The sequence below is a fragment of the Mus musculus genome, chromosome 1, assembly GCF_000001635.26.
Source record: "Mus musculus strain C57BL/6J chromosome 1, GRCm38.p6 C57BL/6J".
NCBI lineage: Eukaryota > Metazoa > Chordata > Mammalia > Rodentia > Muridae > Mus > Mus musculus.
Genome location: NC_000067.6, coordinates 193,304,894 through 193,323,543, shown reverse-complemented (window position 1 = coordinate 193,323,543; position 18,650 = coordinate 193,304,894). Strand labels below are relative to the sequence as shown.

Below are 18,650 nucleotides of genomic sequence, written 5' to 3'. Positions count from 1 at the left end.
CCAAAGCAACAAGACTGAGTGAGCACAGGCTGAAACCTCTGAACCTATGACCCAAATCACTCCCCTTCCCTGGTTAAGCTCTTCATCTTGGGTGTCTTGTCACAGTAACAGAATGAAGACCAACACACACACCCTTCTTAAATAAACTCTAACCCAAGCTTATATGCAGAGACTCTGTGCTCCTTGCTTAGCCCTCACTGGTGCCCACCTCAGCGAGCCCACCCCCCTCTTCAGCATTTCCACAGGTGTCCTGCTCGAAACACTCCTCCCTTATGGGTTTCTTCTCATCTTTTGTTGGAAGTTTGAATGTCACTTCTGCGTGGAGATTTTTCATACCTATCTAACTTGCATTCTTCTGCCTAGCCCATGCTGTGTTTCCCAGTCTAGCATCTGGCTTCCCTCAGAAACAGCACCATCATTCTGACTATTTACTAGCCAATTTCCTATTTTCTAGGCAGGATTTCCCAGCTTCCACAGAGTTCCTATTTGGGGGTGGGCAAAGGTGCAATCAGCCTGCTCTGTGAACTGCAAAACGCTCATCAGCATCTCCGACTTCAGCCCACTGTATGTCATTGCATACCCACAGATGTGATAACCAAAAAACGTCTCCAGAAATTGCTGGAAGCCCCTCCCAGACTAGTCATAATGCCACCATGTCCAGGTTCATTGTGACTTCATTTTAAATGTCTTTCTATCTCTAACTCTTGATGCCAGTTCTACCATACAGTCAGTGTTTGGTATGTGCGTAAACAAACCCGATATAAGAATGGAAGACAGCTGAGCAACAAAAGCATTTAACAATATCCGAGTTAACACTGCCTTTCAGAACTGTCACCTTGAGAGACTGCACTGCTGGCATTTCTCAAAATACTTTGGCCTTTTGTAGGGCAGGGCTCTCAGAGCCAACTTCCTCAGCCATACAGGAAACTGGGTCCTGTTACATTTCACCCCACACTCTGGAAAGTCTTATAGATTTTCCTGATTGTCTCATCTTATTAATGAGACCTTATCCTTTTGTGCTTGACTATTTCTGTATAAAGAATAAAATTAAATCCTCTCTGAAGAAAGCACATGACCTGTCACAAATGAATGAAAACCATTGTCTCTAAGAGGAGAGCGTAAGACGGGAGGAGGGATTCCAGAGGCCATAGAGTTGATGGGATAGACTGTTCTCCAAGAGCGGTGTGCCACTGTGTGTCCTTCCTGTGGATAGGTAAGCTCCTGGATGCTCGATAAACTTGATCTCATCTTCAAAGTTGTTAAAATACAGTACACCAGCATCTGGGAAGATGATAGCTGTGCTTGGTGTGTAAGTTTGAGGACCAGAGTTCAGATCTCTAGCTCAGTGTTTCCCTGCATCATCAGTGATCCACCTGTGGAGATGATGACTGGAAGGATCCACCCTCGCCTCATGCTCTCTGCCATGATAGTCAACCTCAGCTTAGTCAATAGAGCAGCCACTATAGGCTGAAGTTTCTGACACCCTGAGCCAAAATAAATCCTTTCTCCGCAAATTGGTTTCTCAAAGACTTGTCACAGCAATGAAGCAGGATTAACAGATGTTTACCACATAGGCTTACATTCCTGGTATATTCTACTTATTTTGTGTATTTGGGTATACAGAGGTTGATGCCTTTCTCAATAGTTCTTCACCTTGTTTTTTGAGACAGGCATTACTATTGAATTTGGAGCTCACTGATTCGACTAGAATTGCTGGCTAATTAGCCCCCGGGCATCCATCTGCCCCAGCCCTCCTTCCCTCAGTGCTGAATTATAGGCTACGCCCAGGAGTGAAGTACAACAGATCACTAATGATGGATCCAGTAAGACCAGGAGTAGGGAGAGGGTAAGAAACAAAGAAAGGGAATGTCCAGACGAATAGGGCCCCAAAGGGCATGCCCTCAGTGACTGACTTCTTTCAACCAGGCCCTACCTGAAAGTCTCCATCACTTTGATATAATGCCACAGATTATCAATGGATTGATGCATTGGTTCCATCAGAGGCCTCATGATCCAATTAACTCTTGATGACTAGGTCCACCCATTGGGGACCAAGCCATCAACACATGAGCTATTCCAGGGACATTTCATATCCAAATCATAAAAAGCAACCAAGCCCAATAGAACTGGTATATGCCAGAGTAGAGTTGATTAGACAAGTTGAAGATGGTGGCTGCAGAGAGGACCAGGGTCTGCAACTGCAGCATGACCAGAATGGGGGGGGGTGGGAAGGAGGCCTCTTCTCCTGATGGCCACCTGTCTGTTGTTACCATGATATAAGATCCTAGTGAATGCCCCTACTCTGAAACAGGACCCCTAGCATATGATGCCACCATCCCAGCTTAGGGAGAGAAAGCACTGTATTCTTCTGTCAGCTTAGATCACTCTACTACCCCCTGGAGTCCTCAAGAGCAAACCTTAAAATCCATCATGATGTCCTGAAGCTGCATCCTCTTGTCTAGGTCCAGCTGCAGAGAGACAGGGCTCACATCTGGAAGGATAAGAAGCAGAAAAGTTAGACAAGATGATCTCCCTGTCACCCCAAAAGGCCTTGATAACATCAGCTCTGGGCAGCCAGAGCATCTCCAACCTTGATTCTGAGCCACCTCTGGGAAAGGAGGGGACCAGTATGCTTCTGTTATGTTATATATTCAAGCCTGTCCTTGTCAGGTGGTAATATCATCACTGACACCTCTGATAGCTCAGAGGATTCTAGCCTGTCTGTCACAAACAGATTCATTCCCAAGACCCAAGTCCTTCCATGCACCCACCCATAGAGACAAGGGCAAAGTGAAACAGATGTGGTTCTCTGCCAGCACACCTTCTCCTCACTGCCTTTAGCATCCAACAGATCCCCCAAAGCAAAGCTGGAAGGTTCTGCCCGCCCACCTCCCACATCCTTTGCCGCAGAAACCCAGATCATCTTGGAACACCTCCATATGCCCCAGCCTGTGGAGCCTCCATAATCACGGGCTCCTGCATGTGGCAGGTCCTCACCATTCTGTGACTGCCACCAGCGCATGGGGCCTGAAGACGATGCGACATTCTCCACTCGGTGACTGTTGTAATTTCGAGGCAGCCTGGAGTCACACTTGCAGCATTTCATCTGCCACTGTAGGGGAGGGAAGTGGCACAGCTCAGAGTGGGTCCTCAGGGGGCTCTCCCCTATGTGCTGGGGGAACCTAGCACATATCTTCATCTCGAATCTCACCCTCAAAGGACCTGGCAATGTCACTAACACACTAAGAAAGATGAATTTCTTAACCCAGGGCTACTGACCATCACTTAGTTTAAATCTGAGGTCTTCCTAGTTACAGCAAAGCAAATCAATATTGGGGTTGGGGAAGGGGCACACAGTGGTAGAAAACAATCTTGGCTCATGCCATTGCCTCAAAACTGCAGAGATGGGATGTGGGTGGGGGAAGGAGGGGGAAACCCACTCTGACTTAGCACCTACTGTGTTAGGGAACACAGAAGAGAACAAAGGAATGTGAGGATCTGATACTGGTTCCATTATTCCTCCTCTCCGACTCTGTCTTTTTCCTCAGTAAGTTGAACGAGGGTTGAATTAGAGTCGTGTCCCTCCCCCAAAGTACTTGTTGAGCATGACTCATGTGCCAGGCATGGCACTGGGCTCTGGAGGTTACACTCCTTTCTAAGGAAGCCCACCATTGGTTACCATTTCCCAGCTCCAAGATGCCCTACCCACAGGAGAGAAGCTAGCTGTCTTAGCTCCTGTTCTTGTTGCTGTAATAAGCTCTCTGACCAAATCAACTTAATAAAGGGTTTGTTCAAGACATGCTCTGTCCTCATCAGATCTCTTCCAGCCATCATTGCAGCCTCTGCTACCTCAGAGGGTTCCAACCTGTCTGTCACAAAGACCAGTTCCCAATGTCCAAGTCCCTCCAGGCGCCCACACTGAGACTAAGCAGAGTGAAACAAAGGTGGCCCTCCCTCATACACTCTCTTCCCAGCCTCAGTGAGCCCTTCTGCCAACAGAGGGGACCAGACCATTGTACTGGTGAAGCCAAAGCTGCAGGAGCTTCTAGCTGCTCACATCACATCCACAGTCAATGGGTAGCACAGGATGAACCTATGGGGCTGCTCCAAGCAGCACAGGATGAACGAACGCTTGGGGCTGCTCTGAGCACTTCTCCCACTTATGAGCCCAGGATCTCAGCTAAACCCACAGTTAACATAATCAAGGTAATTCTGCACAGGCATGCCCCAAATGCTGGACTCGTTGTAATGTCCGTCAAGCTGACGACACTAACCACATAGCTGTCTTCCTGAGGCAGGTCTAGCAAACAATACCCACATCTCCCATTCCCTGTACGTCCCTCTGAATGGGACATGGGACTGAACTACAGAGCTACATGGATGAACTCCTGGTCGAGGCAGAGATAATGGAGAAACGAAGGTGATCAGAGAGGTGATCTGTCTCTGAGTCTGTGCCTATGATCATATGAGCATACCACTTCCCCCAGGCACAGTGTGGCCCTGCCCCAGCTTCCTCGGGCTCCGCATACAAACACCTGTTCTCTCTGAGTAGCCATAACCCCAAATCCTGCCCCAAATCCAAGAGTGCAACCCACAGGGCTCAAAGTTCACTCCAGGGTAGAAGCAAGGCTTGTTGGGCAAGACCACTGGGCTTTGCTGATTCTCTACACATCCCAGGCCTCTGTGTTCCTCTAATCCTCCTCCTCTGTGAGATCTAATCTTCTAATCTCAACTCATCACCTTTCAGATTCAGACTCAGCTCTGTGCAGGGAAGGCCACATGTTGCCCGAGCCAGTGTCACATGCATGGGGACCTTCGCTCAGGTGCACTCTGTGACCATGCTGGACCTGCTCATGAGCTATGGACTCTCTTTTGCCAGCACCATGTTGCCTCTGTGTGCTCACAGCACTGGCCCAGAAAAGAAGGGGAGCTGAGTGTCCTTCTTCCAGGGCCTCAGCTTTCCTCCACACTTCCCATTACTTAGTCCTAGTCAGTGAAGGAACAGCACTCTCTCCGTTCCTGATCACAGCCAAAAATGCCTTAGTAAAGTAGACTGTGCCTGTCCCTCACCAGCCATTTCCCATCCTGGATTTCTCTGACCACCCATCTCCACTTGCTGTACTTCCTGTTCATTTCTGTCGACTATCTATCTTCCCCTTCTACAGTGTATTCTCCAGGAGGACGATGGCTTATATTTCTTCCCCACTGCCTCCCAGCATGGAGAAAGTGCCTGGCACACTGCTAAGCACTTGCTGATTGAATGAATGAGTGAGCGAACGAGCAGTGATTGACAATGCTCAACAAGTGCCAATTATTTTCATCCATGTGATCAATAGCTATTTCTTTACTGACCTCAGCTTGTTTGAAAGGAGTGGAGAGGAAGTAAGGAATCAGGTATTAAGGTTAAGCCATTACCTATGCTACCAGCTGCCCAGGATGCTAAAGCAAGAGGATAGCTTAAACCCAAGTTTGGTGTCAGAGTAGGCAACGTAACAAGACCGGGCTCTCGGGAAAATGAAATTAACTGAGGGAGTTCTGGCCAGGTATCAAGAACTGTATCAGATAATTTCAATATCAGAGCCTATGTAAGGGGCCTGGGTGGCAGAGCAGTTGCCTAGAATACACAAAGCTCTGGGTGTGATCCCTAGGATGGCAAAACCTAGGCATGCTGGTACATGCTTGTAATCCCAGCCCTGAGCAAGTGGAGGCAGGGGGATCAGAAGTTCAAAGTCGAGTCCTTAGGTATACAGTGAGTTCAAGACCAGCCTGAGCTAAATGAGACCTTGTATCAAAACAAAACAAAAAACAAAACAAAACAAAACAAACAAAAAGAAAACAAAAAACAAAAAATCAAAACAACAACAACAACCCAATCAAGTTTCACAGCAGCCCTTTGAGGAAAATAGTATTTATCTGTTTTCCCCCAATAAAGTTGCTGAGCAACAGACATTACCAGAAGCATGCTGTCTCATTCACACAGAACCAAGCAGGGCTCGTGCTGACCCTCAAGATGACCTTGGGGGAACCCATAGCACAGAGAGCACTCTGGGAAGGACCCAACTTCTCCAGCTCTCTCAGCTTAGCTGCCATGGTGATGAGAGATGTGCTACTAGCTGAAATGCCTGGGCATTTAGCGTCATCTTTTCTGGGCAAGAGAAGACTAGGGCAGGAGGCCCCCCTAGACCCTATTTGGTCCTTGGCGAGGGAGTGTGCCCTTCCCCTCACTCTGCCCCGCCTCATATGCATATTTTCCACTTCATTCTGCCTGTACTCAGCACATGTCCGGAGGAGAGACAGGGCCAGCTGCCTTCTGGCAAACGCTGTCACCAGAGCTCCCCACCCCAGGCTGGGAGCTGAGCCCATCCCTTGCTGGCCATGGCAGCACGTAACACAAGGCTCTTTCTTTCTTAGCCTAGGACATTTTACAAGGAGCCAGAGATGGTAGAAATGGCCTTGGTGCTCCGAAATGACAGTTATGTAACTATTAAAGAGTTTATAGAAACTGTGCAATTGTATGGGGAAATGATTACATTATTATGTTTTGTGGGTTAAAGGTAAGCTTAAACTCATACATACAATATGATTTCAGATATAGTTTTTAAGGAACAGACTATGTTGGGAAGAAAATATATCAATATAGTAGGGAAAACACACACACAAAATTGCCAATATTTACCTATTTCAACTGAGAAGCATATAGATCAGTTTATTATCTCTCTAACAGGATTTTAGGTGGCTTTCCCACTTTTCGTTAGTTTGTGATATGTTTAAACTTTTATATAATTGGTATTGACTTTTATATGTAGGAATATAGACAGGATTATAAATAAGATATGTTAAAGATATTCGGTGTCAGTGTGGGCTCGTTGCTCTGAGCTGTCTCAGTCATAAAGACTGCACGGGGGCCTCGAATCATCTCCACCACCCTCCCACGTGAACAAGTACTGATGAGGGATCAGATGGCTTCCTGGGCTCATACACTACGAGCTTCATGTCTGGTAACACGGCTGAAGAGGGAATTGGCTTTGCACTCAAAGGGAAGCTAAGCCCCAGCTTCAGACAGGTATTTTAAGCAGCTCTGCTGTTGACTCGCCAGCAGGATGGGCCTGAAATAGAACAGCTACAATAGGAATTCAATTGAAGACAAGTTGTGTGCCTTCCCCCTGGCCTCAGTTTCCCTTTCCGTGTAATGTGTGTATATGTTAGTGTGTGTGAGTCTCTTCTCACAGGCCCTATGTGCCCCTTTCTCTACAGCAATGGCTGTTCCCAGCAGCTGCTGACTCCCTCCCTGGGTCACGTAGCCAGCATGTTCCCTGTGCGCTATCCAAGGGATGCTGCATTCTTATCAGTCCAGCCTGCCAGGCCTCCAGCCAGTTTGGCTCCTGCTTTCTCTCCAGCTGGAGAGGCTGGACTTTCTCCTGGAGCCTTCTAGAATCTCAGCAATCTGGCTGAAAGACAACCCCTTCCAGAGAGCTAAACTAGGGCAGAGGAATGAACAAGAGCCTATGGGCCTGGATCACAGCAGAGAAGGAAGGAGCGTGCATTGGAAGGCTCTGAAGAACAGTAGGCAAGAATAGGAAAGCAAGCTCTGATTAGCCAAGATGTAGTCCCTTCAGGGATGATCTAGGGGGCTGCTTTGTTTTCATCAAAGCTATCTCCAGGGTCTTGGGCACTAGCCAAGGCCCAAAGGAGGAAACCAGGGACAAAATAAAACGAACCAAAAGCCCTGCTGTCTTGGAGGAAAAAAATCTACAAAAACTAAAAAGGAAATAAAAGTAAAGAAAACACACGTCTTCATGTCAGCTTCATAAGATACATGTGATGCTAAGTTGTCCCTGTTATGACATGGGTTAAAACTCCCTGGACCGAGCTTATCATTCCAGAAAACCACAGAAGCCTGGGTGTCAGCAGGACAAAAGAATCAAGAGGAGAAGACACTGACCAGAGGTCTGATGGGGAATCTGGCTCTCAGGAAAGGAAGAGTTGTGGGAAGCCAGAGAGGGCACCCCACAGCCCTTCCTCAACATGGGGTTGATCAGTCTCCTGAAGTCTCCCTAGAACCAGTAAAAGGCTAAAGTCAGGGCTGGAAGCAGGTACTTGGTAGGAAGAGGCTCCAGGGCAGTTAGCCATTTTCAACTTCATCTCCTTTCTCGTTCAGAGCAAACTGTTTAGACAGCTCTATTGCTGTCTAAACTAAATCGAGAAAGGCGATTTTCCAAAGCTGATTATAGAGCCCAGGTTCACCACATACCCCCAAATTACATTGCAGTACGCCTGCTCTCCTGAGCACTACCGGCATACCTTTGGCTCACCCTTCCAAGACCTCTGATGGGAACATACTACATCTTACATGGTGAGTATCCCCAGTGTACTGGTCAGGAAAGCTAGATGGATGAAGCAGAGACTCATGTACCAGGCATCTGACTCCATACTACCCTGTGCAATTCTGACTAAAGGCATACAGAGGTCATACGGCCACCACTACGCACGAGACTAAGTAGATTTTCTAAACACTGCTCTCCTCTCCTCTTCACCCAAAAAGGGCAGATCCCTCTAAAGCAAAGATGTCCCTAGTGCCAAGAGTGGGAAATCAATTCTACCCCTGACAATGGCTTTCTAAGTCCATGCTGTGGTCACAGAGGCCCTAGCTGGCAGAGACAGGCCTACAGGACATTGCTTGAGGCATGAGGAGAATTTCCTAGAAATGCCAGACCAGTGTCAAAGATTCTAAAGGTGATTAGAACTTCATGACTGTTGAGAGTCATAGTATTGCAGATCCAGAGATAGAAAGGTCTTCCCCATCTTTTGCATTGTACCCAACACCCTCTGATTATCTATCGGTCAAAACCTTCTGAATGCATAAGCTTAGCAGGCAGCAAGCTTCCACGAACCCAGAAGCTGGCAGTGTCATCAGGCAGTTCATGTGACCACTTCCACAGTGTAGCTGTCACTAGGAATGACCTGAATCTGAGTTCCTAGACCGCAGCAACTCATTTGTGACCCAGAATAAAATCTCTCTGACTCCCTTTGAAGGAAGGGCCATGTTGGTTGTTAATAAGGGCCTGAACCCCAGGAATGGTGTATCTCCAGGCCATCCCCTTAGGCCTTTCTCCTCTCTTCTGTCCTTTTATCTCCACAAGCCCATTCCCTTGCCCATAGCAGCCACGATCTAATAGCTTCATACTGTATGTGACCAGGTCCTGCTTCCCTCTGACAGTAACCATTCAACTCCAACATTCATTTTCATTTTTTTCCATCCCCTCAAGGGTGACACTTACTCTCTTGGGACCCTTTGCAAACATTTGCCTATGTCTCTGATATACCAAACCTGTGCTGAGGTCTGACTTGCTGACATTCCCTAAGGGAGATTACATTAAAATAAGGAAATCTGTGGTGCTCACCCAGCACCGTAAAATTACAGCAATCATGGGAGCCTCAGACCTTGAGTCTTTTCAGAGTTGGGGAACAGGAAAGCCAACATTTTGCACGTAGAGACACAAGCTTAAAACCCTACAGAAAGAGGACAGTATCTGTGGCGTGTGTGTGAGAGAGAGACATGATGGTCAACCTTTATTGCCAGCTTTACTGGATTCAGAATCATCTGGGAAGCAAAACTCTGGGTCTGAGCACAAGGATGATTCCTGGCAGTTTTACTGAAGAGGGAAGACCTACCCTGAACGTTGGTGACACCATTCCACAGGCTAGCTCTCAAGACAGAAGGAAAAAGGAAAAGCAAGCTGAGCAGCAGCCTCCCTCATCCCTCATCCCCTGACCGTGGATGCCGCGTGAACAGCAGCCTCACACTCCAGCTGCTGTGATTTCCTCAGCCATGAGGAGTTTGGCTCAAATTGTGAGACAAAATACTCTTCCTTAAAACAACGAGTTAATGAAATAGACCCTTCCTTACGTTGCTTTTGTCCCATATCCTGCCACAACAATAAGACACCTTATATGGTGCTCTGTGTGTGTGTGTGTGTGTGTGTGTGTGTGTGTGTGTGTCCGTGATGTGGTGTGAATGAGAAATGTCTTCCACAGGTGTATGTATTTAAACCATGCAGCACCCATCTGTGCTGCTGTTTGGATCAGGTCCCTTGTTAGAGGAAATATGTCCTCCAGGGACAGGCTTTGAGGGTTTATAGCCTCTCCTCGTGTCCTATTCTTGATTTTGGCTTCCTGTGTATGGGTGAAACATGACCCCTCTGTTTCCTGCTCCTACGACCCTGCCTTTCTTGTCATTATGGACTCTTTCCCTCTGGACAGAAGCTAAAATAAACCCTTTCCTCTTTAAGTTACTTTTGGTCATAATATTTTATCACAGTTACAGAGAAATGGCTAATACAGTGGGTGTACACACATACATACATATGTACATACACTCTCTACCTACACATTAACCTTTCTGAAAGTCACAAAAGCAGACAGTTTCCAAACAAGGAAAAGCAGGGGCCAGTGTAGGCAGAAGTGGACATGTGGGTGCTCGTGAGCGTATAAGTGCTGAGGAGGAAGAGATGTATCTCCAACTGGCTGCAACTCTCTTCTTTGCGAGAGACTAAAATGGCAGCTATTTGGTTTACACAGATAATTAACCTGGGGAATGTGCTGTGCAAAACTGTCATTAAGACAAGACATGATTAAGTTTCCCTCAGAAAGGTGGTAGGCTGGGGTAAGTAGACCATTTGAGAAACAGAGCAGACACATGCTGTCAAAGCTGTCAAGACTGTTGGAAGCAGAAGCCAAGGCTGGAAGCATCCGGACAAAGCTATGGGCTCTGGTTCTCGAAAAGCCTTGCTCATAGGCAGCCCTTAAACTATGGTCCCAAGACATCATGCAGTCCCCAGGGCAACCTCTGAGAGACTGGCAGAGACACTGGGGCTGAGCAAATGGCAAGTTTCTTATGTAGAGAAATGGTGATCTAGACTGGAGCCAGGCCTTTCCCAAAGCCACAACTCTATTCTGAGTCAGAACCAGACCTCAGCCTCCAATCAGGGTTGACTGGCTATGGCTTCTCTAGCTCTCTCTCTCTCTCTCTCTCTCTCTCTCTCTTTCTCTCTCTCTCTCTCTCTCTCACACACACACACACACACACACACACACACACACACAGAAGGAGGGTATCAGGACTGGCAGCAGTGATCCTTAGGAAGCAGGGAAAATAGGATCAGGGTGTTTTGGCTTCTATGGGGTGTGTGAGTGGCCTGACAAGGAAGATGAGCTCAGGAGATCTGTGGGTAGAGCTACCTCTGTGAGTGGAAACAGCCCCCAGGAGACAAGAAGGGAGGGAAAAAGGGAAAGGGCGTGGAAAGAAGAGGGAGGCAGAGGGAAAGAATAGGGAAGGGGGATGGGAGGAAGGAGGAGCGACCTGAAGGAGAAGAGGCATCTGCAGGTCATTCTGGGTATTCTACTGCATAGTCCTCACAATCGCCCCCTGAACTGGGTGCTACCATTGCTCCCTCTCATCTGTGACTCAGGGGTAGTGCAGAGGTGCATCTGGGCGGGAGAGTGTCACATATTATTTTATCCAGACCTTGGGACTGAGGGAATGTCTCTACAATGATCCTGCACAGAAGATACAGGAGCTGAAGGAAGAAAGCATGGGGTATACTGTCTAGAACTAGGAAACTGCAGTACAGTTCTGGTTGAGTGTAGCCCACACTCAGGGTCAGACCATTAATGGGTCATGAAAGCATGCCAGCCCAGAAAGGCAAAGTGGGGGGAGGTGCAACTGGACAAAGGTAGCTATGTCCAATGTCCATTGCAAGGGTTGCAACATGCAGTTGAAATCCAAAGAGCCCAGCACTGGAGGCCCACAGTGTCCAACCAGCCATGGAGGCAGAATGGGGCTGGGGAAGGAACGTGCAGACAGGCTGAGTCTGGCTTGCAGAGGAGTCACTTCCTGAGGCCAGAAGCTGGAAGGGACACTTTTGGAACTGGACAGAATTCCAGCATGCCTGCAACTGTCTGCCATCCACCTAGTCCAGCAGAGAAGGGGTTGGGTGAAGGGAGACAGAGATGTCTGAGGTCACAAGTCTCTCTACACTGACCTTCATTCCACCTCAAGAGGCCACCACTGTGACCCCTACACAGACAGAAAAGAAGCCTCAACTCCAGGGATACGAAGGGAAAGCAGAGAAGGGAGGTGAGATGTTAACAGCCTAGTACCTCAACCCCTGCATAACCACTCAGGAAACTCAACATTTCCTTGTTCCCATCAGGAGTCCAAACCTTCTCACAGCTCATGGGAATAACAAGGTGCTAAGATAATCACTTGACAGGTTTATATAAAATTCTTGGTGTGATGCCTTTCATGAATTGTCTCAAAGAGAAGGGCTTGGGTCTACTCAATGTATGGCTGACAGTGGGTTCCGAGCTATCAATGCACCCAATATGGGACTGAGAAGGAGGCACTGAACCTTCACAGAGTGTGTGTGTGTGTGTGTGTGTGTGTGTGTGTGTGTGTGTGTGTGTCTGTGTCTGTGTCTGTGTCTGTCTGTGTGTCTGTGTGTCTTCATTATTGAAAAATCACAGGTTTTGCGAAAAACACAGGGAGAAAGAAAAGAGAGAAATAAGGCAGAGGGCAGGAGGCACAGGAGAGATGGTACTGTCTGCCCCCAGCTTACCCTGCAGAACATTCTGTCCCACACTGGTGAGAGAGTAAGACTAATTTCTTACCCAAGGTCACACTGCAGCTGCCAGGAGACCTGGAACTCTACATCACCCATAAGGTGTCCCATTCTCTACTCTGCAAAAGGCTTCCTGGATTTATTTCTCCCATAGAAAAAGAACGAGCCAAAACGTCTTAGCTTTCACAGCAGAAAATAGCTAGTATTTACCCATCCCCAGGGTTGCAACAGTCTAGACTTCTCTTTTGCAAGCACCCTACTTTGCTCTCAGGAGGCTGCTTATAAGCAGGACAAGAGGCCAGTTCCTAGGAGCTCTAGCTGAAAGAGGCAGAGGGCAGACTAGGGAGAAGCCAGATGTCCAGGCCAAGTGGGGAAAAGTCTCCTCAGATGCTATGTCTGAGAATATCTTCCACCATGGGGTCCTCTGTTCCATCTTCTGAGGCAAGTCAGTCTCAAGAAGAAGGCAGAAGTCTCCCTCTGAAAATCAGGCCTAGGCTTAGTGGCACATGATTTGGGGGAGGTCTATAGGTGGGCATCTGAATTCTCTCTACTGCCTAGAAAGCTTAGCACTGCAGGGTCCCCTGTTGCCTGGGCTACAGGGAGTAGTCTGTTACCCAATCTAGTCAAGCAGGCTTCCTATATCCAAGTGTGTGACAATGGAAACAGCACATCTATCTTTGCCAGACATCTCCAAAGTCCTTACTTGGCTCCTTCTATGATTAAAAATATCCACAAGAATGTCGGGGCCTGGATGGACAATGAGACAAGAGCACTTCAAATACCCTCTTTCAGGTCCTGAGGGCAGGGCAGCCTGGAAAAATGTATCCACAAAAACCCATGTTCCTTCATCAGGGTCAAAGGCAACCATCCACTTCTCTTCCTCTTTCCTTTTTCTGTTAGAGGCTGTAGACACTCCTGACAAGCTTTCCCTGCCACTCTCTTGCACAAGCCTACTTTGAAGGCAGTAAAGTGGCTAAGGACCCTGCTACTCAGGAAGCTGAGAACAGGGCATTGTATTGTTTGAGGCCAGTTTTGGCAACTTGGGGAGACTCAGCCTTGATATAAAGAGTTGAAGTGAAGTTAGGCATGATGATACACACCTTCAATCCTAACACTTGGTAGGCAGAAGCAGGTGATTTCTGTATGTTTGAGGCCAGCCTGATCTACCTAGTGAGTTGTAGATCAGCCAGAGCTATATAGAGAGACCTTGTCTCCAAAAAGTGAACAAAGAGATAAAGTAGAGCTAAGGATGTAATCCAGTAGAAGAGTGTTTGATAACTTGTACATGGTTCAATCCTTGGCCAAAAAAAAAAAAAGACAAAATAAGACAGGCAACTGGAAGGGAGACAAGGAGTCAAAAAATTTTCAACACATGTAAACATAAAGGAGCAAAAAAAGCCCCCAACTTGTTGAGGAATAAACTCCTAAAGGTTCAGAGGCATTGTGGGAGAATACCACAACCTCAGAAAGGCCAAGCTACTTTTAAATACCTTGCAATAAATCTAACCAAGGAAGTAAAAAGACTGCACAAGGCAAACTTTAAATTGACCTTACTGTCATGGATCAGAAGAGTTAATTCAGCAAGAATGACTGTCTTACTAAAACCAATCTACAGATCCAACGCATCATCAAAATTCTATTGTGCCACTTGTCACAGAAATAGAAAAGTCAACATTAAAATTCATATGGAAGCACAAAAGGCCTTAGAGAGACAGAGTACCCCTATCCAATACGAATAGTACTACAAGTAGTACATTCCTCATCTCAAGTTATACACAGAGTTGCAAGAACAGAAACGGCATTGTATCGGTCCAAAAGCAGATCAACGGAGCACATGATCCAGATTCAAACCCACACAGCCACAGACACCTGACTTTTGACAAATCTCCCAAAAGATTCGTAGTGTAGAAAAGACTGCAGCTTTTAGCAAATGGAGCTAAGCAAACTGGCTGTCCCCATGTATGGGAATGAGCCCAGATCCCCCATCTCTCAGACATAGCAAAAATCAGCTCTGTGTGGATCAAAGACGTTGATACAAGACCTGAAACTTAAGGAGAAACACTTGAAGCTGTGGGCACAATCAAGGACTTCCTGAATAGGACTCCAGTTGTTAAAGGAAGAGCTAGACTACAGAGGAAGAAAAAAAAACTTTGCTACCTACACATCCAACAGAGGGTTAATAGCTATAATATACCAAGAACTCAACTAAACAACAAAAATTCAAACAATAATATCAATAAATGAGCTACTAAGAGACAGTTCTCAAAAGTTGGAACATAAATAGCAAATAAACACAAAGAGGCAATCAGTCTCCTTAGCTGTCAGAGAAATCCAAATCAAAGATGCCTTCCAACCACATCTGTCCCAGGAGAACCATGGCTGCTAAGAGTATAAACAACATATGCTGATGTCTAGTCAGGGTGCTATCTCCTCCATTATACATAACCTCATTAAACTCTTTTATATATGTATCTATTTTAGGAAGCTCCTACAGCTGTGGATTTCCACATGTTTTTTTCAGATGGCCTTCAGAGTTAGTGGGCCCTCTCCATATTCCCTCCTTTACCTGCCCCCTCACCCTCATCATTTAATCCTCCTATTCTAGTTTCTTCTTTATCTCTCTATAACACTGTATTCTATTTACCCTCCCTTGGAAGGATCCTGTCCTCTCCCTTTATCCCTTACTATCTGCCTAACCTCCGTGGATATTCTAAATGAAATACACATGTCTAAAGCTTAAAAGCTAACATCCACATATAAAAGAGACAAACATGCAGTGTTTGTCTTTCTGGGTCTGGGTTTCCTCACTCAGGATAATTGTTTCTAGTTCCATCCATTTTACATTCACGTTTTATTTTTTTCTTAACAGATGACTAATATTTCATTGTGTAAACGTATCACACTTTCTTTATTCTTCATTTGATGTAAACTAAGTTGTTTCCAATTCTGGCTCTTATCATTCGAGCAGCAGTGAACATGGATGAGTGAGTATCTCTGTAGTAAGATGTAGGCATCATATGCTTCCAAATAAAATGCCCAATACAGGAGTGGGTTACATCTTTTTATGTTGTTGGCTTAAGGGGCCCTGTAGACTGCCCCTCACTAATCAATCTAATGTTATTGATTACCTTTCATTACCTGACAGTCAGACCCTATTGCTGATGATACCACAACTTTGTCATCAAACATAGAGGAATTGAGCTGGTACTCAACTGGAAGCTTTATGCATACTGACATTCGTAGTTATAAATGTACTATACACATTACCAGAGCAGAAAAGTACAAGGCTACAAGCCTTGGGAACTACAGTAGCAACCCACCTGTAAGACATGCTCACCTGTGCTGTAGGGGCACATGGTTAATGACCATAGCCAAGTTTTTCATTTGATTTAAGGCCCATCCCATGAGATAGAGCCCATACAGGACACCACTAAAGTGACCAAGAGCCTGAGACTATATAGGTCATGAGTCTTAGGGGAAACTATTATTCTGCTAAAGAAAACAGCAATAAGTGACACCTGATGACATACAGATCATTGCAGAGCTCCACCCTCACCAGAGAAGCGTCTTCCTGAAGTAGATGGCAATTAACACAGAGACCCTCAACTGGACAGTGTGCAGAGAATAAGGGGCTTTGGAGTGCTTAGGGCTGAATGGGATGCTTCTAACACACCATGCTTCTGAAGGCTCAGGAATCTATGCAGAAGAGGAAGCAGAAAAGTTGTAAGAGCCAGAGAGGTGAAGAACTTCTAGGAAATGGCATTTTTTAGACACAACAAGTTTGATGTACATATGAACTCACTGAGACTGTGACAGCGTGCACACAAGCTGCACATATGAACTCACAGGGACTGTGACAGCATGCACACAAGCTTCATAGGCTCAAGCTGGAGAAAATCCCAGTGTGGCAAAGGGAAAAGCATACAGAGCCACACCCTAACCAAGAAGTTGTTTGCGATTGATAGATGCTGGGAGAGGAAAAATCAATTTTCCTCAACAGTGTGACACTGACATTGGGTCTATTAACCAATCTGCAGGACAGACCTTATGCTCAGAAGTAATTGGCCAACCCAACCCAACTCTATGTTTTTGTGTGATTTTTTTTTGTTGTTGCTGTTTTGTTTAGGCTTTAGTTTTTTTTAAGGAGATAGATAATATGAAGCTGAGGATAGAGGTGGGATCTGGAGGGGAAAAAACATGACCGAAATATATTGTATAAATTTTAAATAAAAGATGAATTCAAAAGACAAATGCCAGTGAGGATATGGACAAAAAGGAGACCTTTAGCACACTAATGGTGGGACTAGCAAACTAGTCTCCAGCACTACAGAAGTCAGCATGTAGACTTCTCAAAGACCTAACATATGCCCTCCAGTTATACAATTTCTGGGTATTTGCCCAAAGGACACTAAACCAACCCATCAGAGACAACTGGTGCGATGGTTTGTATATGCTTGGCCCAGGGAGTGGCATTATTGCAGGTGTGGCCTTGTTAAAGTAGATGTGTCACTGTGGGCGTGGAGTTAAGACCCTCACCCTAGCTGCCTGGAAGTCAGTCTTCCACTAGCAGCCTTCAGAAGATGATGTAGAACTCTCAGCTCTGCCTGTACCATGTCTGCTTGGATGTTGCCATGTTCCTGCTTTGATGATAATGGACTGAACCTCTGAACTTATAAGCGCCCTAATTAAATGTTGGTCTTACAAGAGTTGCCTTGCTCATGGTGTCTGTTCACAGCAGTAAAACCTAACTAAGACACCTGGCCATCAGTGTTCACTGCAGCTAAGTTGTAGAGCCAACCTGGGTGTTCAGCAACAGAGAAGGATATATAAGGAAAATGTGGCTTTTTTTTTTTAGCTATAAAAAAGAATGAAATTACATCATTTGAGGGAAAATGGATGCAATTGGAGATAGATCAAGCCATCTAAGCCAGTCTTGAAAAGATCAGTTTCTATGATTTTCTAAGAAAAGATTTCTATGATTTGTGGTTCCTAAATTTTATATAAAACCACATGTGTATATATGAAATTAAGTCAGAAGTGAAGTTATCCAGGGGGAGAACAGGGACAAATGTGAGGGAGTGTGGAAGGAAGGGACAGCAGGACATACACTAGAGATGCAGTAAACACCTGTCTGAAATGTTAAAAAATAAAATACAAAAGAAAGAGTGCTAGAGAAAGCGAATGAGATCAAAGCATATTATCCATCCCTGTGCTCTCTTTTGATCTGGGTTGCTGTGACAAAATGCCTAGCAAACAGCACAGCAGGACGGGAAAGGGCTTGGCTTTCAATCGCAGGCTACCATCTGTCATGTCAGGGAAGACAAGGCAGAAACACATGCAACTAATCACATGACTCCCACAGTCAAGAGCGGAGACTAAAGAAAGCCCCCACACTGCCTATAGCTGGCTTAGCACCCAGCCGGCTTCTTCTACTCTCATGTAATCCAGGCCTTGCCCAGAGAATGAATGGCACCACCAACAATGAAATACGTCTTCCTATCAAGCTAATAATCAAGACATGCCCACGGGTCAATGTGCTCTACTTAGTTCTCCCTGTTAGGCTCTTTCCCCAATGATTCTAGATTGTTGCAAGTTGACTTTTGGAACTAACCACTACAGAATATATAGAATGTCATAAAGAACCTCCTGACTTACAGAATTAATCTACACTAATAACAAGTATGTATATTATTAAATAAAGATGCTTGAAGGAAAAGACCAAGCTGATTACCTGACAGCCGACATTTTCAGGCGCACTTAGAGCGGTGTGATGTGGGTTTACTCAGTTCCTTTTTCCATGATCACTGAGTCTCTACCCTTTTTTCATTTATTAAATGATCCATAATGCTTTTCATTTACCAAGCTCGTGAATATGAACCACCGGGGCGGACAGATACGCGACCCCTTTACACAGAAAAGGATGCAAATCTACTCTAGCCTGTTACCCACTCACACTGGCCCAGAGATAGCAGCAACAGGGGGATTGTGACACGCTTTGGATCACTCTCCACAACTCCCGTGCTTTACCAG

The 18,650-nt window shown here is 46.0% G+C and overlaps 1 protein-coding gene across 4 annotated transcripts in view; it reads right to left on the bottom strand.

Annotated features, from left to right (window-relative positions):
* The window catches only part of Lamb3 (laminin, beta 3), a 49,526-nt gene that overhangs the window by 20,335 nt on the left and 10,541 nt on the right, over positions 1-18,650 (bottom strand). For all 4 annotated transcript variants that reach the window (XM_006497233.2, XM_006497232.1, NM_008484.2 and 1 more), the window contains exons 4-5: positions 2,998-3,112; positions 2,418-2,491 (exon numbers count right to left, since the gene is read on the bottom strand). In XM_006497233.2, coding sequence (XP_006497296.1) covers positions 2,418-2,491; positions 2,998-3,112 — 189 coding nt within the window. The remainder of the gene's footprint in view (positions 1-2,417; positions 2,492-2,997; positions 3,113-18,650) is intronic.